Below are 21,248 nucleotides of genomic sequence, written 5' to 3' on the forward strand. Positions count from 1 at the left end.
GGGAAAAAGTTGTAGAAAGTCAACCATCACTGCAGCCCTCCACCAGTCGGGGCTTTATGGCAGAGTGGCCCGACGGAAGCCTCTCCTCAGTGTAAGACACATGAAAGCCCGCATGGAGTTTGCTAAAAAACACCTGAAGGACTCCAAGATGGTGAGAAATAAGATTCTCTGGTCTGATGAGACCAAAATAGAACTTTTTGGCCTTAATTCTAAGCGGTATGTGTGGAGAAAACCAGGCACTGCTCATCACCTGTCCAATACAGTCCCAACAGTAAAGCATGGTGGTGGCAGCATCATGCTGTGGGGGTGTTTTTCAGCTGCAGGGACAGGACGACTGGTTGCAATCGAGGGAAAGATGAATGCGGCCAAGTACAGGGATATCCTGGACAAAAACCTTCTCCAGAGTGCTCTGGACCTCAGACTGGGCCGAAGGTTTACCTTCCAACAAGACAATGACCCTAAGCACACAGCTAAAATAATGAAGGAGTGGCTTCACAACAACTCCGTGACTGTTCTTGAATGGCCCAGCCAGAGCCCTGACTTAAACCCAATTGAGCATCTCTGGAGAGACCTAAAAATGGCTGTCCACCAACGTTTACCATCCAACCTGACAGAACTGGAGAGGATCTGCAAGGAGGAATGGCAGAGGATCCCCAAATCCAGGTGTGAAAGACTTGTTGCATCTTTCCCAAAAAGACTCCTGGCTGTATTAGATCAAAAGGAGGCTTCTACTAAATACTGAGCAAAGGGTCTGAATACTTAGGACCATGTGATATTTCAGTTTTTCTTTTATAATAAATCTGCAACAATGTCAACAATTCTGTGTTTTTCTGTCAGTATGGGGTGCTATGTGTACATTCATGAGGAAGAAGAATGAACTTAAATGATTTTAGCAAATGGCTGCAATATAACAAAGAGTGAAAAATTTAAGGGGGTCTGAATACTTTCCGTACCCACTGTACCATTCATTTCACAGCCGTTGACAGCTGTGTCCTCTGCAGAGCTTCCACTGCTGGAGACTGGACCAGATTGGCTTCAAAAAAAGGTATGTATACTGATTTCTTCTTTACAGGGTTAGATAGGTTAGTCTTAGATAGTGGATGCCTGTAGATATAGTGATTTTAGTATTAGGGTGGACTTCCCCTTTAACTCTTCCTTACGCTTAATGTAATTCTGCCATATAGCCAGTGGATTATGTCAAAAGTATTAAGACACCCATTATAAATATGTCAATACGTTTTACTATATGCAATTATATACAACCCCAATTCCAAAAAAGTAAAGACACTGCAAATTCTACATAAAAACATTGCAATGATTTGCAAATTTCATAAACCCATATTTTAGTCACAATAGAAAATAGAAGACATATCAAATGTTTAAAATGAGAAAATGTACTATTTTAGGAATAAATATGGTAAATTTAAAAATGGATGTCAGCAACAAGTCTCAAAAAAGTTGGGACAGGGCAAAGTTGGACAGGGACTGTGGGTATAAAAAGAGCATTTTAGAGAATCAGAGTGTCTATGGGCAAACAGCGAAGTAAAATCACCCACGTGGGATGCAAATACAAGCAAGTAAAAAAAATAGAAGGGGGTTCTATCTATCATCTGCTATCCAAAAACGACAATAAAAAAATGTTGACTTTAGTACTTCTGTCCCTGTGTTTTTTGTGGGTAGGGCAACCCATTAAAATGAATGGGCTTACCTGTGAGCAAATGTGCATGTACAGATCGGAACTCTGCCTTACATCACAATCTCGTTTTGACATTTGTATCCTCAGTCCTTCCTACACATCCCAGTTTGTTTCTTTACATTACAGTCCCCCTTTACATGAACATCCACCCTTCACACCACCCCACAACCCCATCCCTTTTCAAAGTAGGGTTCTCACACTGCCTTGACATCACACTGTCCCCAGTGTCGCCCCATTGTTGCGATGTACTCTGCCCCTTTTAACCCCCTCATTTTTCTGTCCTCAACTACCTCTTCACATTACTGCCCTCAACCTCCCCCAGATTACGGTTTTCAGATTCCCCACCCCCCATGCACATTTCTCAGTGCCTTTTATATTACTGCCCTCAGCCCTCCTTTACTTTACAGTCCTTAGCCCCCGTTTATATTACAGTTATCAGAACCCCAGATTGCAGTCCTCAGCCCCCCTTTCACATTGGCCACCTACCCCCCCCCCTTTTTTTACTGTCTTACCTTACACAGATAAGGCAGAGGGAGGGAGGCACAGAAGGTCTGGATGGAAGGAAAGAGCTGCAAAGCTGGTGATTGGTGTCTAGAGCTTCCTGCCTCTGTCTGTTCCATTAAAAATTGCCACAAGGAAATATAAAGAGGTTCAATTTCCCCAATGGGGACACAGAGTCAAAAAAAAAAAAAAAAACACAAAAGCACTTAAATGCTCTGCAATATTATGCAGTCTTTAACCACTTGCCTACAGTGCACTTTCACCCCCTTCCTGCACAGACCGATTTTCAGCTTTCAGCGCTCTCACACTTTGAATGACAATTACTCAGTCATGCAACACTGTACCCATAAAAAATTTGTGTCCTTTTCTTCACACAAATAGAGCTTTCTTTTGATGGTATTTAATCACTACTGGGTTTTTTATTTTTTGTGCTATAAATAAAAAAAGACTGAAAATATTGTGAAAAACACATTTTTCTTTGTTTCGGTCATAAAATTTTGCAAATTAGTAATTTTTCTTCACAAATTTTGGCCAAAATTTATACTGCTACTTATCTTTGGCAAAAATAACCCAAATAAGTGTATATTATTTGGTCTTTGTGAAAGTTATAGAGTCCACAAGCTATGGTGCTATTCATTGAAAATTGATCACACCTGATGTATGATCTAATTTCTTGAGACACTAAAAAGTCAGGAAAGTACAAATACCCCCCAAATGACCCTTTTTGGAAAGTAGACATTCCAAGGTATTTAATAAGGGGCATGGTGAGTTTTTTGAAGTTGTAATTTTTCCCACAATTCTTTGCAAATTGACGTATTAACAGGTTATTTCTCTCACACAGCATATGTATACTTTGAACTACACCCCAAAACACATTCTACTACTCCTCCTGAGTATAGCGATACCACAAGTGTGAGACTTTTTCACAGCCTGGCCACATACAGAGGCCTAACATACATCCAAGTAGCAACGTCCGGCATTCTAAGAGCATAAATTTCACATATAATTTCCTGACAACCTATTGCACTTTTGAAGGCCCTGGAGCACCAGGACAATGGAAACCCCCATAAAATGACCCCATTTTGGAAAGAAAACAGCCCAACGTATAATTGTTGAGGCATAATGAGTCTTTTGAAAATGTCATTTTTTTCCACAAGTTTTTGGAAACTGTGGAAAGAAAATGAAAATGCATTTTTTTTTTTTACACAAAGTTGTCCATTTATGAAATATTTCCAACACATAGCATGTACATATCAAAAATTGCACCCCAAAATACATTCTGCTATTCCTCCTGAGTATGGCGATACATGTGTAACACTTTTACACAGCCTAGCCACATACAGAGGCCTAACATCCAAGAAGCACTTTACACAAAGTTGTCAATGTATCCACTTTTAAAACTGGGCCTATTTTTGACACTTGGTGTTTACAAGCTAAAATCATTTTTTTTGCTAGAAAACTACTTAGAACCCCCAAACATTATATATTTTTTTTTAGCAGAGACCCTAGAGAATAAAATGGAGATTGTTGCAATATTTTTTATCACACCATATTTGCGCAGCAGTCTTCCAAATGCAATGTTTTTGAAAAATATTCACTTTTTTTAATTAAAATATAAGAAAACAGTAAATTTAGCCCAATTTTTTTCATAATGTGAAAGATAATGTTACGCTGAGTAATTAGATACCCAACATGTCATGCTTCAAAATTGCGCACGCTCACGGAATGGCGCCAAACATTGGTACTTAAAAATCCCCATAGGCAACATTTTAAAAATTTCTACAGGTTACTAGCTTAGAGTTACAGAGGAGGTCTAGGGCTCAAACTATTGCTCTCGCTCTAATGATCGCGGCGATACCTCACATGTGTGGTTTGAACACCATTTACATATGTGGGCGGGACTTGTGTATGCATTCGCTTCTGCGCCGGAGCCAACGGGGACAGGGCGCTTTTATTTCCTATTTATTTTATTTATTATTTTTTTATTTTTACACAGTTTAAAAAAAAAATATATATGTTTTGATCATTTTTATACCTATTACAAGGAATGTAAACATCCCTTGTAATAGAAATAGGCATGACAGGTCCTCTTTATTGTGAGATCTGGGGTCAAAAAGACCTCACACCTCACAACTACACTAAAAAAGAAAAAAAAAAATGTTGAAAAAGAAAAAAAAAGCGGCCCTTTAAACCGGTTGCTAGGCAACGACTTTTGACGTAGCTCCGGTCCTCCAAGACCATAGAGTCGAGTGAGAGCCATCTTGCCCTCACTCGACTTCCTGTCTCTGAGGATTCGGGACCGGACAGTGTTCCCCGCTGCCGGCGGGTCCGGTAAGCTGGGAAAACGTCTGGGACGCGGCGTCAGGGGGGGGCACCTCTTCCCCTGCACCGTAAGGGTAATTCCGCGGCGAATCCGCTACTGGGACCACCCTTATCTGAAAGCCAACCGCCCGCTGTTTAAAAAAATACCGGGGTTATGGCAGCTATCTGCTGCCATAACCCCAGTATTTAGCTTTTAATGACCGACGTATATAGTCGTTAGGCGGTCGGTAAATGGTTGCATGTATATAGCAAAAATTGCACCCCAAAATACATTGTATAAAGGAAAGTGTACAGGAATAGTCCGAGTCCATCTCCGACCCGCTACTATTAGCAATTTCAAATTCCGAATCGGATTCGGATATGGATTCGGATACTAATGAGAGCTCCCCGGTGCTCTCATCAGTCATGGAGAGGACCTGAAAGGCCTCCTCGCTGCTGTACATCCTTTTTGACATGCTGGCTGTGATGGGCTGTGCGACGGGTGACGGTTGACTGCGGATGATCACTGATGGGTGGCAGGTGACTGATAGGTGGCAGGTGACGGTCACTGATGGGTTGACAGATGACGATGACTGATGGGTTGACAGGTGACGATGACTGATGGGTTGACAGGTGACGATGATTGATGGGTTGACAGATGACGGTCACTGATGGGGTGACAGGTGACGATGATTGATGGGGTGACAGGTGACGATCACTGATGGGGTGACAAGTGACGATGATTGATGGGGTTACAAGTGACGATGATTGATGGGGTGACAGGTGATGATGACTGATGGGGTGACAAGTGACGATGACTGATGGGATGACAGGTGATGGTGATTGATGGGGTGACAGGTGACGGGCGATGGTCACTGATGGGTGACAGGTGACGGGCGATGGTGCACGGCGGTACTGATGGCAGTCTCTGGTGACAGGTGCACTTTAGGCTACGTTCACATGTGAGCGTAGCGATCGCGGGCAGAATCACCGCGATTCTGCCTGCGATCCGGAAATCATTGCAAATCGTGGGGCGCCTGTGCGTTGCCCGTGATTTGCAATAGCACCCCAAACGCTGTGCGATGTTGCCGCGATTTCCGCCTGCCGAATCGCGGTAACATCACGCAAACGCATGACGCCCCCAAAGAAACTCTTGTACCTTTTTTGGGCGTCATGCGATGTTTGCGTGATGTTACCTCGATTCGGCAGGCGGAAATCGCGGCAACATCGCACAGCGTTTGGGGTGCTATTGCAAATCACGGGCAACGCACAGGCGTCCCGCGATTTTGCAATGATTTCCGGATCGCGGGCAGAATCACCGCTCACATGTGAACGTAGCCTTATGGGTGTCAATTTCTGGGCACTGATGAGGTGACTGTTGGGTGACAGGTGCAATTGGGGGGGGCTGAGGACTGTGTGGGGACCTTTATTGGTGTGATTTTACTTTGACAGGTGTACAGATCAGTAACTCACTCTTTCTGGCTCTGCTCTCCTCACACTGGAAACTGTGTGAGGGGAGAAGAGCTAGTAACAGTGAGTTACTGCTCTGTGTTTACATTTTGTGATCGGCTGTAAATGGATTCAAAGCCGATCACATAGTAAACAGTCACTGTCAGTGACTGTTTACTACTGCCGGTGACTAGCTGTGTTCCTAGGGAACACAGCGCCACCGACATGACCGCGCTGCGCGCTCCCGATCGCGCATGCGCGGTCATCTTCTGGTCTCCTCTATTGTGATCAGCTGTGTCATTGGAACACAGCTGATCACGTGGGAAACAGCCATGCCCATTGGCTGTTTCCCCCAAGCCGGTGACGGGCTGTGTCCCGGGGACACGCCGACACCAGCAGTGCAGGGCGGCGCGCACACGATCGTGCGCCTGCCCTGCTTGAATGGGCCGCCGTCATATGACGGCGGCCCAGAACAATGGTCGCACCACTCCGCCGTAATATGACGGCGGGCGGGCGGCAACTGGTTAAGCAATGAGACTAAAAATATAATCCTGGGATTGCATCTCAAAAGAATTATCATTGGGGGAACCAATATTTCTATCTAGACAGTTTCTATATTGTGTGTAATATATGAATTTTCCAAAAGCTAAAGGTGAAAATAAAGGGACATAAGTAGTCTCCAATTTAACTCACGAAGGCATTACCAACTAGGTGCAGTATTACTACAAAATAAAAACTGCTTAATAAGAAATCTGTTACAAAACAAAATACGTGAGGGAGAAGCAGATTGGTATGGAGCCCCAAGAGGCATATAAGACAGTGACTGAATAACTGTTTTCAACAAAATGTTAAAATCTGTCACTGGGTGGATCTTCAAATCCCATCATGCATCATATTTCAGAAAAAGCTATATCAAAGTTAGTGAAAGAGGCAAGGAGAATCAGTAGTCACATTGGCTGACAGTTTTAATAAAATGTCTGAAAAATAAAACAAATGTACTCCACAAAATGTAAATTATCTTGCTCTATAAATGATACAAAAATAACTTTAAAATCTAGTCCAAAATAAAAGTTACTGTCAAAATGGTGCATATGTTCCTAATGTGTTATCAGTTAACAGTGATGGAACAGGAACACAATTTAAACAAATGCTGCCATCTTTCCCGATAGTGACTGCTCCTAGGGAGGCTGACATGTGTCTGCAGCCAACTGTTCCTGACTAAAGTGGCAATGACAGGGCAACAAAAAACACAATTCGTACTAATTCTTCAGTACGGATCTGTGACAGCAAGCAGCACAGAGCTGGTAAGTTGTCAACAAGAAAATAACATAGATTTTGGATGATAACCAAGTACTCAGAGGCTGCATTCTTTTTTCTTTGTTATACAATTAAAGTTCCCTAACTTTTTTTTTGCCATCTTCATGAAAACTACTGATCTGTGAAATTAGAAATATTAAAAATGGATTTGTCTGACAAGAGCAGACTGCTAATAATATCAACTTGCATGTAAGATGTGTTCTAACCAAACAGCGCAGTTTTCTGGATGAAAGGAGTTGTTGTTTCAGAGAACACGTCTGAATTAATCTGTCAAAGGATAGAGGGCAGGAACATTTGACTTGTTTGAATTAGTAATTTATATAGCGCTTTTTAGCCTTCATAAAAGCCGTGCCTACTGTATACATTTTGTGGTTAGTGATGCCACCATGTCTCTTCATTTCTGAGCTACAAAAACACAACAATCTGCATTTGCCACGTGTGGAGTAGGCATTAAATAAAAAAAATAAATAGAAACCAATATGCAAACATCAAGCTCATGTTATGATTTTCTATATTTTACACAAGTGTACAAATCTGTACTTCCTATTATTTCCATGTAATAGGATCAACTTTCGCAAAACAAAAGATAGAGTGACAGGTCAGCTTCTATAGCAGCCTTATTAACAAGTGTTTACGTGTAAAAAAAAAAAATATATATATATAATCATTATTGACACCTACAAAAGTTCTGGAGTACTCTCTAGTACTGGTTATTGAAGTCCACACTGTTGACATGTAATGAGTTTATGTGTGGGACATCAGTTCATTTACATTTACTGTATATATTAAAAAATATTACTAGATAAATCTAAACAGTTCAATGACCAGATGCAGTCTTCTGCTTTTGAAGTTTCTGGTTTTAGTAACTATGAAAATCTCTGCTGGAAGGCAGAGTCGTGCACCATTAGCTTGGTCTATTCCAAGTATTAACTAGAAGAATACTTTCTAAGGTTATCTTTGAGCTTTTCTCCAGCTAGTTATAAGTCATGTACCTATGTTATTGACCTTCGCTTTATTTTGAAAATAGTGCCCTGCTGAACCTTTAGGTTTCAGTCATGTCTCCACCTCCCTACTTTCCTCAAGACTGTACATATTAAGTTTCTGAAGGCTCTCGTTATATGTTTCGTCGGAAAGTTAGCTGTACACATTTACCAAATGTCTGACGATTCCTGTTTAGCTGGCTGATATTTGGCCCATGTGTACCCAGCCTAAGTGAGATCTCCAGAATGGGACACGGTATTCTAAATGTTATCTAACTAAAGATCTATATAGGGGAATCAGGACCTCCTTCCACCTGCTGGTGACCCCTTTAGCCCTGGTTCACACAGGACGTGATTAAAGTAACCCACAATCCTTGCGAGTTTACCCGCACGGTGTTCATATCACACTGCCCTTGCAACCTGCAGCAGGTGTCAGTGAAATGTTAACAACATCCCAAATGCAGGTCACAAACACAGTGTGTTTGCCTGCACTCATGGTAAAAATCGTCCCTGCAATCCAGTTGCATTGCTTTACTAAAATTAGTGCATGCACTACTTAGGTGCAATTTGTGCCCATTGAAATCGCACCACACTGAATCCCACGTGAATTGCACAGGAATGCGGTGCGATTACTAAGCAATTCAAGCAATTAGTATGAAGCAAAATTGAAAAGATAAACAGCGCTAATGTGTAAACAAACTAAACAGTTTTAGATCAGCAGCGACTAATATGTGAGATATACACAATTTAACTTCTAACGTATGTTAAGTTACGCTAGTAATAATAAATGTCCATGGTAAATCAAAATTAAATCCACAAGTGATGAAAAAAAGATATTTGATAGAAAAAACACCGATGTCCGTCACCTTGAAAAGTAAACTTTGATAACACCGCCACTGCCAAAGGCTAAAATGCTCACAATCATGAAATCCCAAAAAGATGGGCTGTTTTTCATATGCTGGCCGGCGTGTTGGTTTTTAAAGCAAATTTACTTTTATATCATGTAAGTGCAATCTTTACCGATATTTCTAATAAAGGTGTTAACGATTTTACACTATGTGGAGCTTTTTGTGTTTTGGGATGCCCCTTTGATGTTACTATTTGAGATTTTGCTGTGTGGAGTTACGGGAGGACCCTCTGGGTATTAGGCCAAAAGCATCATTGACCTCCTATAACACAAGGTCAATAAGAGCTGGTAAGTGAGCATTTTAGCCTTTGGTGGCGTTCACTTTTCAAGGTGACGGGAATGTGGCGTTTTTTCTAGCAAGGATCTTTTTTCATCACTTGTGGATTTAATTTGGACTTCAATTGACTTAACATGGACATTTATTATTACTAGGGATGATCGAACTGTTCGGGTCCACCAGCGGTTCGACCCGAACATTGGGTGTTCGAAGTTCGGCCGAATTTAGAACTTTTTGCCCAAAAAGTTCGGAATTCGGCAACCAGAACCGCCCAAAATGCAATGCTTCAGGAAATGGGCTTTAAAAGCCCGTGATTGGACCAGAACCATTAGCAAAAGCCAATTGAGGGGGCAGGAGAATGCTAGGAATGTGATTGGAGTGACTAGGGGGTCCCTAGACCAATCATTAGTGAATACGCCCCCCAGTATATAAGATCGCCCCCGCCATATTCCTAGCATTGTTATACTGGACATGGAAGAGAATGGAAGCAGTTCTGTTAATTTTACTTTTAAAGTGTCATTTAGCTATTTTTAGTGCGAGGAAAGGGATATCTAGTGTAGTTAGAGTGCTCCTTTACACTTAAGTTAGCTTCAAAAATTGAGTTTCTGTAGGGAAAGTGTTAAGTGTAAGGGGACCGTAGTGTAGTGTAGGGTTAACTGGCAGTGACTGCTATGGCAGGGTGACAAAACCCTTCCATAGCAGGGTGACCGCTATAGAGAAATGATCATTTCTCTGAATAGCTTCGTAACTGGAATATGGCTTCTCACCAGCCAAGCATTTTTTATGCTGCAGGGGCTGCCACTGCCAGTGCTTTTTTGAGGACATGTTTGATGTCAGACATGACATCTGAACATGTATATAGGGGGTATATATAGACATATATGTCTGAATATATACCCCTAGACATATATAGGTGTGATAGTAGCAGAAATAAATGCTTGCGCTAATGAAATCATTTACAGTAATATATTTCTGCTACTATCACACCTAAATATGTCTAGGGGTATATATTCAGACATATATGTGTATATATACCCCCTATACACATGTTCAGATGTTTTGCCTTCCTCAAAAGAACCCAAAAAAATGCCAAAAAAACGCTAGCGTCAAAAAAAAAAAAATGCCCAGGTGTGTTTTTGATTGCATTTTTTGGGGGGTTTTGGAGGCAGGCAAAACATCTGAACATGTGTATAGGGGGTATATATTGACATATATGTCTGAATATATACCCCTAGACATAAATAGGTGTGATAGTAGCAGAAATAAATGCTTGCGCTAATGAAATCATTTACAGTAATATATTTCTGCTACTATCACACCTATATATGTCTAGGGGTATATATTCAGACATATATGTGTATATATACCCCCTATACACATGTTCAGATGTTTTGCCTGCCTCAAAAGAACCCAAAAAAATGCCAAAAAAACGCTAGCGTCAAAAAAAAAAAAAAAATGCCCAGGTGTGTTTTTGCTGGCATTTTTTGGGGGGTTTTGGAGGCAGGCAAAACATCTGAACTTGTGCACAGTACCACTATACACAAGTTCAGATGTTTTTCCTGACTGCAAAGATCCCAAAAAAATGCCTTCTTTTAAACCGGCAAGGTGTTACAGGAGCGAAGCAAACCCCCTGTCAGAAAGTTTTCTAATACAAACGATCTTTTTTTTTTCATGGTTCTGGACATGCTACAGAGCTGAAATTTCACATGCACACCTTTTAGACCCCCCAGATACGAAATCCAAAGTAAAAATCAAAAAATCTTTTTTTTTTTTAATTTTTCAATAATTGGCTTTTTTATCAAAAATGACAATTTTTAAGAATTTTTTTGTGTGATTTTGTGTCTGGGGGGTCTAAAAGGTGTACCTGTGAAGTTTCAGCTCTGTAGCATGTCCAGAACCAGAAAAAAAGATCATATAGGTGTTAAAGTTAAAGGAGGGTCCCGACCCACATCCCTGTTCTACTGAAAAATTATCTTTTTTTTTTTCATGGTTCTGGACATGCTACTGAGCTGAAACTTCACATACACACCTTTTAGACCCCCCAGATACTAAATCCAAAGTAAAAATCAAAAAAATCTCTCTTTTTTTTTTTAATTTTTTCAATAATTGGCTTTTTTATCAAAAATGACAATTTTTAAGAACTTTTTTTTGTGTGATTATTAGTTAATGGGGCATGACCCAGAACCCTAGGCACTTTTTAGGGGCATTTATTGGGTTTTAGGGCTTCAAAATTGTGTTTTTTGATTACCGAAGTTCGGGTCCCATTGATTTCAATGGGGTTCTGAAACCCGAACCGAACTTTTGGAAAATTCGGGTGTTCTGGTCGAACCGAACTTTTCAAAAGTTCGATCATCCTTAATTATTACTAGCGCAACTTATTATTTACTAATTAATAAAATATGTTAGAGTCATAGTATGAACCAGGGCTTAGTCATATAACCTAGAAATCCATTCACTTTTTCCACTGCCTGGCCACGCTACTAATTTTGCAATCATCTGAAATAAGTATCTCCCAAATCTTTTTCCTCAATATTTCTGGCCAACACTATACCCGGATATTGTACTCTATCAAAGGTTTCCTTTTACCTAAGAGCATGATTTTAAATTTAGAAACCTAAAACTCCAACTTCCACTGCTTTGATCAATCTTTCAGCAAATCATGTTCCCTCTTTCGTGATTTTCTTTGACCCTTGCCCAATCACAGTGCGCTTTGGTTTATGTAAACCTATTATGTAAACCTATTTACAAAATACAAAGCCTTCTGGGAAAGGCAGTGTAGTCAAAATTCATCAGATACATCAAAAAGAAGAGTGTTCCTGTGGATACATACTTCAGACTTACAGACACCAAGAATAATTATAACAGGCACAAATTATTTTCCCTGTCCTCTGGCTGTTTTATCAATTATCACAGTGGGAGCACTGCTGTGAGTGAAAACACATGAATGAAAAACAGTAATGACAGAGGAGAGGTTTTTCATTGTTTTTTCCTTGCAAAACTATGGTGGCAATGTAATGAACGTTAAAATCCAATGGTGCACCTGAATGTTATCTCATTAAACAGTTTACGCAAGTACCTTTCTTGCAGCATGGATGTCAAAGAACGGCTTGTTCCTCACACTAAATGGTTCTTGTGCTTTGTCTATGAGTCCCAATTTCATTTTTTCATGCCTGGGAAGAATGATCTCTTTTTCAATGCAGGACAATCGGATGTTAAAGTCACAGTCTCCAACTGATTGACCCTGAAAAAAAAAATAAAAAATCATATGACTCAAACAGAAAATTATTGTAAGAACATAATCCTAGATCATTCAGACAGTTGTAGCACAGGTTTTATAAACTCAAGATTTCCTTCTGAAAAGATCACATGTTCACAATATAAATGTGATGGTACTAGAAGTATACGGAAATAAGTTTTCTATGTACAGAAAATTCAGAGTGTTTTGTATATGACCATTGGGATTATCTTGTGAGATAAAAATATGTAAAATGAGGGAAAAAATATGCCTCAAAAGTGAACCCGGTCAGTGGCAGGTAAACATCTTGCAGCACAATCTGGATCATTTTCTTTGGCTCTATAGCTGTAACCAAGGTTATTTTTCTTTTAATTGTTTTTTTCTTTTTGTTCCATTTGTAATGGAGGCCTCCCCAGATGACTTGATGTTTTGTTCTGATTTTATTTTATACTGTATTTTGTTTTATACTAAAAATGTCAAATAAAGAAGAAAAAAAAATAGATCACTATCTAGTTTTCCTTTATGGGATGTATTATTAATTTTTTTTTTAGAGAGAGAATTATACTTACCTAGCTGGATGTAGCATCGCTCTGATGCTGCATCTGTCCCTCTCCAGCTCAAACACTGAGAACCGGGCGATCAAAAACTGCCAAATGCTCAGTTCTCGCAGCTCCATGAGCAGAGAGCTGGTGACTGTCTGCTTTTCCCCCCGCACTCACTGGAATGCTGAGCTGTGGAGGGGGCGGGAGTGGGTGGCTCAGCAGCTCGCTGAGAGGCTGAGCCGGGGGCTGGTCCAGCCACGTGGGCAGATCCTGACCATATAGTCCCAATCTTTCTTAAGTCTGGACCGGTTCTGTGACTTCAGCCAGCTGTCTTCTTAAAACAGGTCATAGGAGTGGCTGTACTTCTCCTTTAATTAATCCCAATGTCCCCCAAAGTAAAGCCTATCTGGTCAAATACTTAACTTCATCCATCAATCTTCACTGTGCAGCTTATGCAACATAACTGTCTTCCACTGGATGCAGCTGCATTCATTCCTAAGGGCGAGTGATTTTCCAATGGATAATTTGAGGCATCAATGATGTCAACCATAGAAATTAATAGGGCCTTAGCACACATATGCAGTAAAAAGAGGACTTGGAAGGGACGTGTTTGCTACAATGGCTGTGAAGGTTCCAGATAGGGTTACACAGTGAAGATTAGTGGAACAGGAAGGAAGGTAGGTAGGTATTTGACCAAGAGGGCTGCACTCATGAAGTATAGGGATTATTATAATTATGTACTAAATGTACAATTGCTCTTTAAGATATATAACTAGCTTAAGGGTATTTACAGACAGGCAGTTCTTTGGTAATAAGTAATATGTTTGATATAGTTCTGATAGCTGCAGCTATCATGATATATTAACTAGGCTCTAGCAATACTTTCTTCCTAGTACATGTGGTGCATGCTTTGCTTTTACAGTTATGAAAGAAATCTGTTCTTTAAAAAGCAAAGGTATTTTAAAACTTCTTTGAAAATCTCTGGGGTAGATGAAAGCTCCCAGTGCTTTTATGAGCTTGTTATTGACCTGATTATTGCAGATAGATTCCTTTGCACAACTTGTATTAAAGTGGAACACCAAGCAAACTATACAACACACAATTAAGATGCATGTAACTGCTTTTGTAATTTTCCTTGATATCTACTTACATACTGTGAACTGTTTTTCTCTTTCATGAAAAAAATTCAATAAAAACATATTTATTATTATTTTTTTATGATCCGCATAACCTGGACAGAATATTCAGGTTTGTGACCTCCCTGCATTCTAAACTGCAGTTCATCGATACAGCCTGGTCCCAGGCATACCTCTAAGTCTGGTGACTAGACCATAAACAAAATCAACACAATGATGAGTTCTTTCTCTATGCTATCCACCTCCTATAAGCATGTTAACATCTTGACTGACAGAACACTGGAAAGCAACAGAGCCCTAATTGCCTTACACTGTTACTCATTTGAATTTCAATCTGAGTGCTGCTGTACAGGAGAATTACAAGAGGCTGATATCAATGTATATATACAGTGGGGAAAATAATTATTTGATCCCCTGCAGATTTTGTAAATTTGCCCACTTACAAAGAAATGAAGGATCCATCATTTTCTCTTTCGTTCATTGACAGACACAGCTCCTGATCCATTTGGTTATACTGCCCCCTATAGGAGTAGGACACTAGGCAGAAAAAAAAACTTCTGGCTACACCCATGGGCAGTCCCACAGAGTATACTCCCTCTCCCTGCTATAGCCACTCAGTTTTTTTCTGCCTAGTCAGGGGTAAGGACCTAGTTCCTTGCTGGGATCTTTGGTCCTGCCAAAATCTTTTAGATAGAAAATTTTTTCCACCTGGATTTTTCCTGTGAGAGCTACTATCAACTGCCGGACTGATTGACGGGCTGGATAATCTAGATCCAGTGGTCACCCCAGTCTGGCAAGCGAGGGCACGCAGGCCTCAGCTCCGCACTAGGTTGGGCGCGACATAGACCCACTGGTAGTGGGCTGGCCCTGCGAGTTAAACGTCTTGCGAGGTCGCATACGACCTGGTCTTGGCCTGAGTCGCAGCGTTCTTCTTGGCTGACAGCCCCCCCATTTCGATGGATAGGAGGATCTGTCTGGAGCGGGGCCCACCTGGTTCCTGGTATGGTGAGTAGCTGTCCCCCCTCTACTCCTGGAGGTTTTTGGGGTGGACATGGGCACCTCCTTGGGACGGCCGGACCCTTGGATTCCCCTCCTTCCCACAGCCCCCCCCCTGTCAGGTCCCTCATCCTGACGCCCCTTCAGATACGCTGGGGATGTATTTTTTTGGGTGGTCTGGCCACCTTCCTGAGTGGGGGCAGGGAACTTTTGGCAATGGGGCCATGTTTTGTTTCTTTTATGCACTGAACCGCAACACAATTTATAACATTTGTACCATGTGTTTTATCTGGATATTTGGTTGATATTCTGTCTCTATCATTTAAAATACACCTACGATAAATATTATAGACCTTTAATTTCTTTGTAAGAGGGCAAACTTACAAAATCTGCAGGGGATCAAAAAAATGGTGTGTGTGTTTGTGTGTGTATATATATATATATATATATATATATATATATATATATATACATACACACATGCATACACATACACACATTATATATATATATTTATTTATTTATATAACCGCCTGGTGGTGGTTTCCCTCGCTGAGGATCTTCACATCTCTCCCCTTCTTTTTGAAGTTTTTATCTATCCATGGGAAAGAATTTGAACTGTTGCTTATTATCCACTAATATCAAAGATTTTTCTTTGATTAATCTTACAAGATTAGCGCCACATTTGTATTGTTATTGTTATTGATCTTTCTGTTTCCAAAGATTTGTGTTGGCTGCTTTTCGCATATTGAGTGTTTTATAGTATATTCTAGCGCAGCAATATTATGTTTTATTTATTTATATCGCCTAAACACAAACATTTACAAAATACATTTTTAAAATAGTACTGTACTGTCCCAAAATCTAATTTTGACACTTTGATGATCATTTACAAACATCATTTCAGTCAGAAGCATGTTTAATAGCTGAAGTATAGTATCAGCTCTCATGTCACAAGGCCCAATCTCCAATCAGCTCTTATGTCTACAATAGAAACAAAGGTATACAAGTACTGTTACAAGAAAGTACTGTGACAAGAACATACATGTCACCATCATAGACACCCAGATGATTAATGTTCAAGCAAACTAAACAAAAGACACTGAAAATATTCATTGAAGTGTGTCAAACAAATGTCACCATCAGACATGAATAAATCACACGGACGCTCAAGATGAATGACTTGCCCAATGAAGACGTTACATAATATGGAAGCACAAAATAGAGTTGAAGTGGCAAGCAAATGACATTTAAACATAATTTGTTCTTCTCCTGCTATAACAAAAAAAAAGTACAGGAAGCCAAAAGACCATCTCTAGTGTCTGTGAAGTCTCATCCCACTTGTGTGGGGCTGCTGGGAAGACTAGTTTAAAGTCAATCTGTTAAAAATACGCAAAAGAAATAAAAAATAAAAAAATTTAATATTTGCATTTCAAATGCTGGCCGGAAACTTTGAAAGAGCACTACAAGACCCCTTAAGGCATGGCAGAGAGTAACAATAAATTAAATTACTAAACCCAAATAAGATTCATGACCTACTCCTTTCAGCTGTGGCTCTCTTTCTCGTGATGTGAATGCATAAAAGCTTAAAACATTAACATTGCAATGAAAACAACTGTTATTCTAAAAAAACACTTCAGTAAAAAAGGAACATCTCAGGTGCAGCAATACAGACCCATGCACTGCACCTTCACAATAGGGTTGAATGTTACACAGAGGCTATAAACTGTAAAAGCTGTGCCCAAAACAGGACAGCAGAGTGCAAATGACTAGTCCACAGTATTGCCTATAGGCTCGCTAATCTTTTCAACTGTAGCTAACTATGTTTTATTATGTTTCTCTATGGAGGCAGCCATGTTGGTTGAGGCAGGGCTTTGCTTCTTCAATTTAGAGGTGCTCCTATACTGTCTGCTGCAGGAGAGGTTCAGAAAGCATAGAACCACAAAAGGGATAAATAATAGGACGGTCCCTAGGTACAAGGTTCTCTCCATATGGGAGAACAGTGAGCAGCAGAGTAGTGACCTCACCAAAAAAATCACTCCCAATCTCATGAGAGCAGATGTTAGGGAATCTAGGTTTGTGCAGGAAGCTGGCCATTGAGACATCTGAAATTAGTTAGATTGTGCTTTAATGACTGAAGGTCTTCTGTTGTCTGTAGCCAGCTTTGACCAGACAAGCCAAACAAATTACAAACTTCTAACACAGTCACCTAACTATCACTTTCAAACCTTGAGCTGACTATATTGCAATTTGATTGTACAATCTATTTAAGCTTAAAAAAATAAAATAAATACAAAAAACATGATTTTTGCACTTAATAAAATCGGTTTCTTGAAGTTAGTTTGAGGGACACAGGATTAGGTTCATCTGAGACAAATTGGTTATACTGCTGCCAAAATGAGGGCCTGAACACTAGCAAACAAAAAAGGCATTGGCCAGCCAGGTACAGCAGGGAAAATAAGTATTGAATACGTCACCATTTTTTTAGGTAAATATATTTCTAAAGGTCCTATTGACATGAAATTTTCACCACGTCGGTAACAAACCATGCAATCCATATATACAAAGAAACTAAAACAAATATGTTCAGAAATTAGGTTATGTGTAATAAAATGAAATGACATAGTGAAAAAGTATTGAACACGCTAACTGAAATGTATTTAATACTTCGTACAAAATCCTTTACGATAAGGACAGCTTCAAGATACCTCCTGTATGGAGAAACGAGTCACATGCATTGCACAGGTGTGATTTTGGCCCATTCTCCCACACAGTTTTCAAATCCTGAAGGTTCCGTGGGCCTCTTCTTTGAACTCTGATCCTTAGTTCTTTCCATAGATTTTCTATTGGATTCAAGTCAGATGACTGACTGGGCCATTCTAGCAGCTTTATTTTCTTCCTTTGAAACCAATTGAGAGTTTCCTTGGCTTTGTGTTTGGGATCATTTAGTGTGTGTACCCAAGCTAAGATTAAAATTAATTCTTGTGTGTACAGCTTTAAATCAATATCTAAAGAAGCTGCAGCTGGTTGTAAAGGTAGTGGTGCCTCATAAATAGAAAAAATTTAGTAAATCAGTGCTGCTCCTACTATCCTATTTGGTAAATATTCTATGCAAAAATGATATAAAATAAAATAAAGTGCAATTCATAGGCAATGCCTAATCAATATGTTAAGCGCATCAGAGCATCAATGTGTTAGTGCGGTTTCTTCAGTCTTTCTACTTAATAAATGATTTACACAAAAACCAAAATGTAATTCATAAACAATTCATAATTAGTACATTAATAATATTAGATAAAGTGGAGTGCATAAATTAAAGTCCTTTAATGCTTTCAAGGTGCCCGTACTTGATGATTGTTTAAGTGATATCAAAGTGCCACTCAATGCTCCCCTCCTGAGTGAACACTCAACCAACAATATGATGTAAAAGCATTTAGTGCTTGCCACAGCACAAACGGTGTATGGAATACTCCTCCTGTCCCAGGGATCAACAATGAAATAAAATCATGCTATAATGCTTTTAGCAATGCCGTGAGCAACTATGACAACATTCCTTCTTCCTCCATTATAGTTTCTCATAGAGATGTGGTAAAGTAATGAAATAAAAGGTTTCCATAGCATTAAACTGTTTGATTTATTTAAAAATGAAAAATGGATACACTTACAAGATAAAATAAAAATGTGTGCAATAATAGTTGTGTTGGACATCGCCGCGGCGTGCATTCCAACCAACGGATATGACGTTACTTTGTGGTCCCCTGCTTTACGCATTTCTCCCCTCCCACTGGGCGTCTTCAGAAGCTAGGGCCAATCGTGAGTGGTTTCCTTTTATATCAATAGCTCCTCCTCCTACACCCAATCCCACTCACTACTCCCGCTGTATTGTTTCCTGTTAATATACTAAGGCCACTTCCTGTTTATGGCAGGAAGTGTTTAAACCTCCATCTTGCTACACCTTCTTGCTATCGTAACTCCTACTACACCCAATCCCACCAACTACTCCCGCTGTATTATTCCTTGTTAATATGTTAACATCACTTCCTGTGACGTTACTGGCGACTTCAGGGCTTCTAGAAATATACAGGGAGTAACTATATCCAAAATAGGGGAATATTAGAATGAGCGTAGTAGGAGTTACGATAGCAGGAAGGTGTAGTAAAATGGAGGTCTAAACACTTCCTACCGCAAACAGGAAGTGACATTAACGAGGAATAATACACTGGAAGTAGTGGGTGGGATTGAGTGTAGTAGGAGTTACGATAGGGAGAAGATGTAGCAAGATACAAGTAAATTGATCAAAATACAGTTAAAATATATATTTTTTAAAGCATTCTTATTTTACAGCATTTCTTCACACCTGCTTAAACCTTTTGCACAGCAGTGTATCTCAGTTTGAATAATTTTACACAGACTATGTAGTGTTTTCACAGTCATTGTTCCCAGAAAAGGATTATATACTGTATATAACACAGCAGATGTTTTCCTTTTGTGCTAGGAACATACTTTTCATCAAAGAAAGCATATCTACCCATTAGTAATGGGCCAGTCAGGCAACTACTGATATCACAGTCAGAAATAGACACGGGCAGGCTGAATCACCCATTAGGTTATTTTACCTTCCAGTGAGTGTGGTAATGTCATCTGGTTACCAAATCCCCCTGTTGTGGCCCATGCCATACAGTCTAGCTGCTCCGGCTAATAAAGGATCATCCAAGAAGACTGAGATTGCCTCAATGGCTGGGAGGTTGGGCTAAGCTGGCAATTGTGATGCAGACCTCCAGTCCCTGAGAGATGTAAGAAACTCGTGTGCAAATCAACCTGCTGGTATCTACAGAAATATTTGTTTCAGATGGGCTAACCCCACTTAACCTCATGAGTCAAAACTTCAAATACATACAACTTTAAACATGAACTGTTCATTGAAAAGACCAAAAAAATGACATACATAAAACTAAGGTTGTGTTCTAGAACATGCCCAAAGGTAACATAAAATGGTTTCATTTTCTGCTACATAAGGGGGACATCTGTTATAAGTAATCCTTGATTAACTACCTTACACAGGATATCATTAGAAAGAAAAGTTTTGGGGCTATGTACATCTTCAATGTAATTTCCCCTGCTGTTCACAAAAAAAAGACTGCTAAAATTTCAAAACTGTACTTCAAACAAAACTGCTGAAAATAGAAAGACATAGAAAGATGAGAGATGAAGCACCCTGAGCAGCTTTTAATATAAGCAGTTACTGAGGGGACAAAAATTAAAAGTACCGCAAACAGCTGTACAATCACGATACCATTGACCAGATTCAGGTTTCCTCCATTTTTTTTTTTTTACAATGTCTTCGTCAAACCATTTTCATGTACAAATACATTTTTAAAAAATTAAATAATATATCAATGATATACTGATCAATGATAACATTTTGGCTTAGAATGCATAGCTCCTACATGTCCAAAACCAAAACGATGCACATGGAAAAAGAAAAAAAACACACACAATATTGTCAAAAGTATTGGGACGCCTTGAATGGCATCCTGGTCTTAGTCTGTAGGGTTCAATATTGAGTTGGCCCACCCTTTGCAGCTATAACAGCTTCAACTCTTCCGGGAAGGCTGTCCACAAGTTTTAAAAATGTGTCTATGGGGATGTTTGACCATTCTTCAAATAGCGCATTTGTGAGGTCAGGCACTAATGTTGGACTAGAAGGCCTGGTTCACATTCTCCACTCCAATTCATTCCAAAAGTGTTCTATTGGGTTGAGGTCAGGACAGTCAAGTCCTCCACCCCAATCTCACTCATTCATGTCTTTATGAACCTTGTTTTGTGCACTGGTGCACTGTCATGTTGGAACAGGAAGGGGCCATCCCCACAAAGTTGGGAACATGAAATTGTCCAAAATGTTGTGGTATGC

General features: G+C 39.8%; 1 protein-coding gene across 1 annotated transcript in view; it reads right to left on the reverse strand.

Annotated features, from left to right (window-relative positions):
* Positions 1–21,248, reverse strand: part of RNGTT (RNA guanylyltransferase and 5'-phosphatase) — a 641,023-nt gene that overhangs the window by 312,435 nt on the left and 307,340 nt on the right. The window contains exon 11 of the mRNA XM_082249686.1: positions 12,505–12,669. Within this exon, the coding sequence (XP_082105812.1) occupies positions 12,505–12,669 (165 nt within the window). The remainder of the gene's footprint in view (positions 1–12,504; positions 12,670–21,248) is intronic.

This window comes from Pelophylax lessonae (genome assembly GCF_965119305.1).
Source record: "Pelophylax lessonae genome assembly, chromosome: 3".
Classification (NCBI taxonomy): Eukaryota; Metazoa; Chordata; class Amphibia; order Anura; family Ranidae; genus Pelophylax; species Pelophylax lessonae.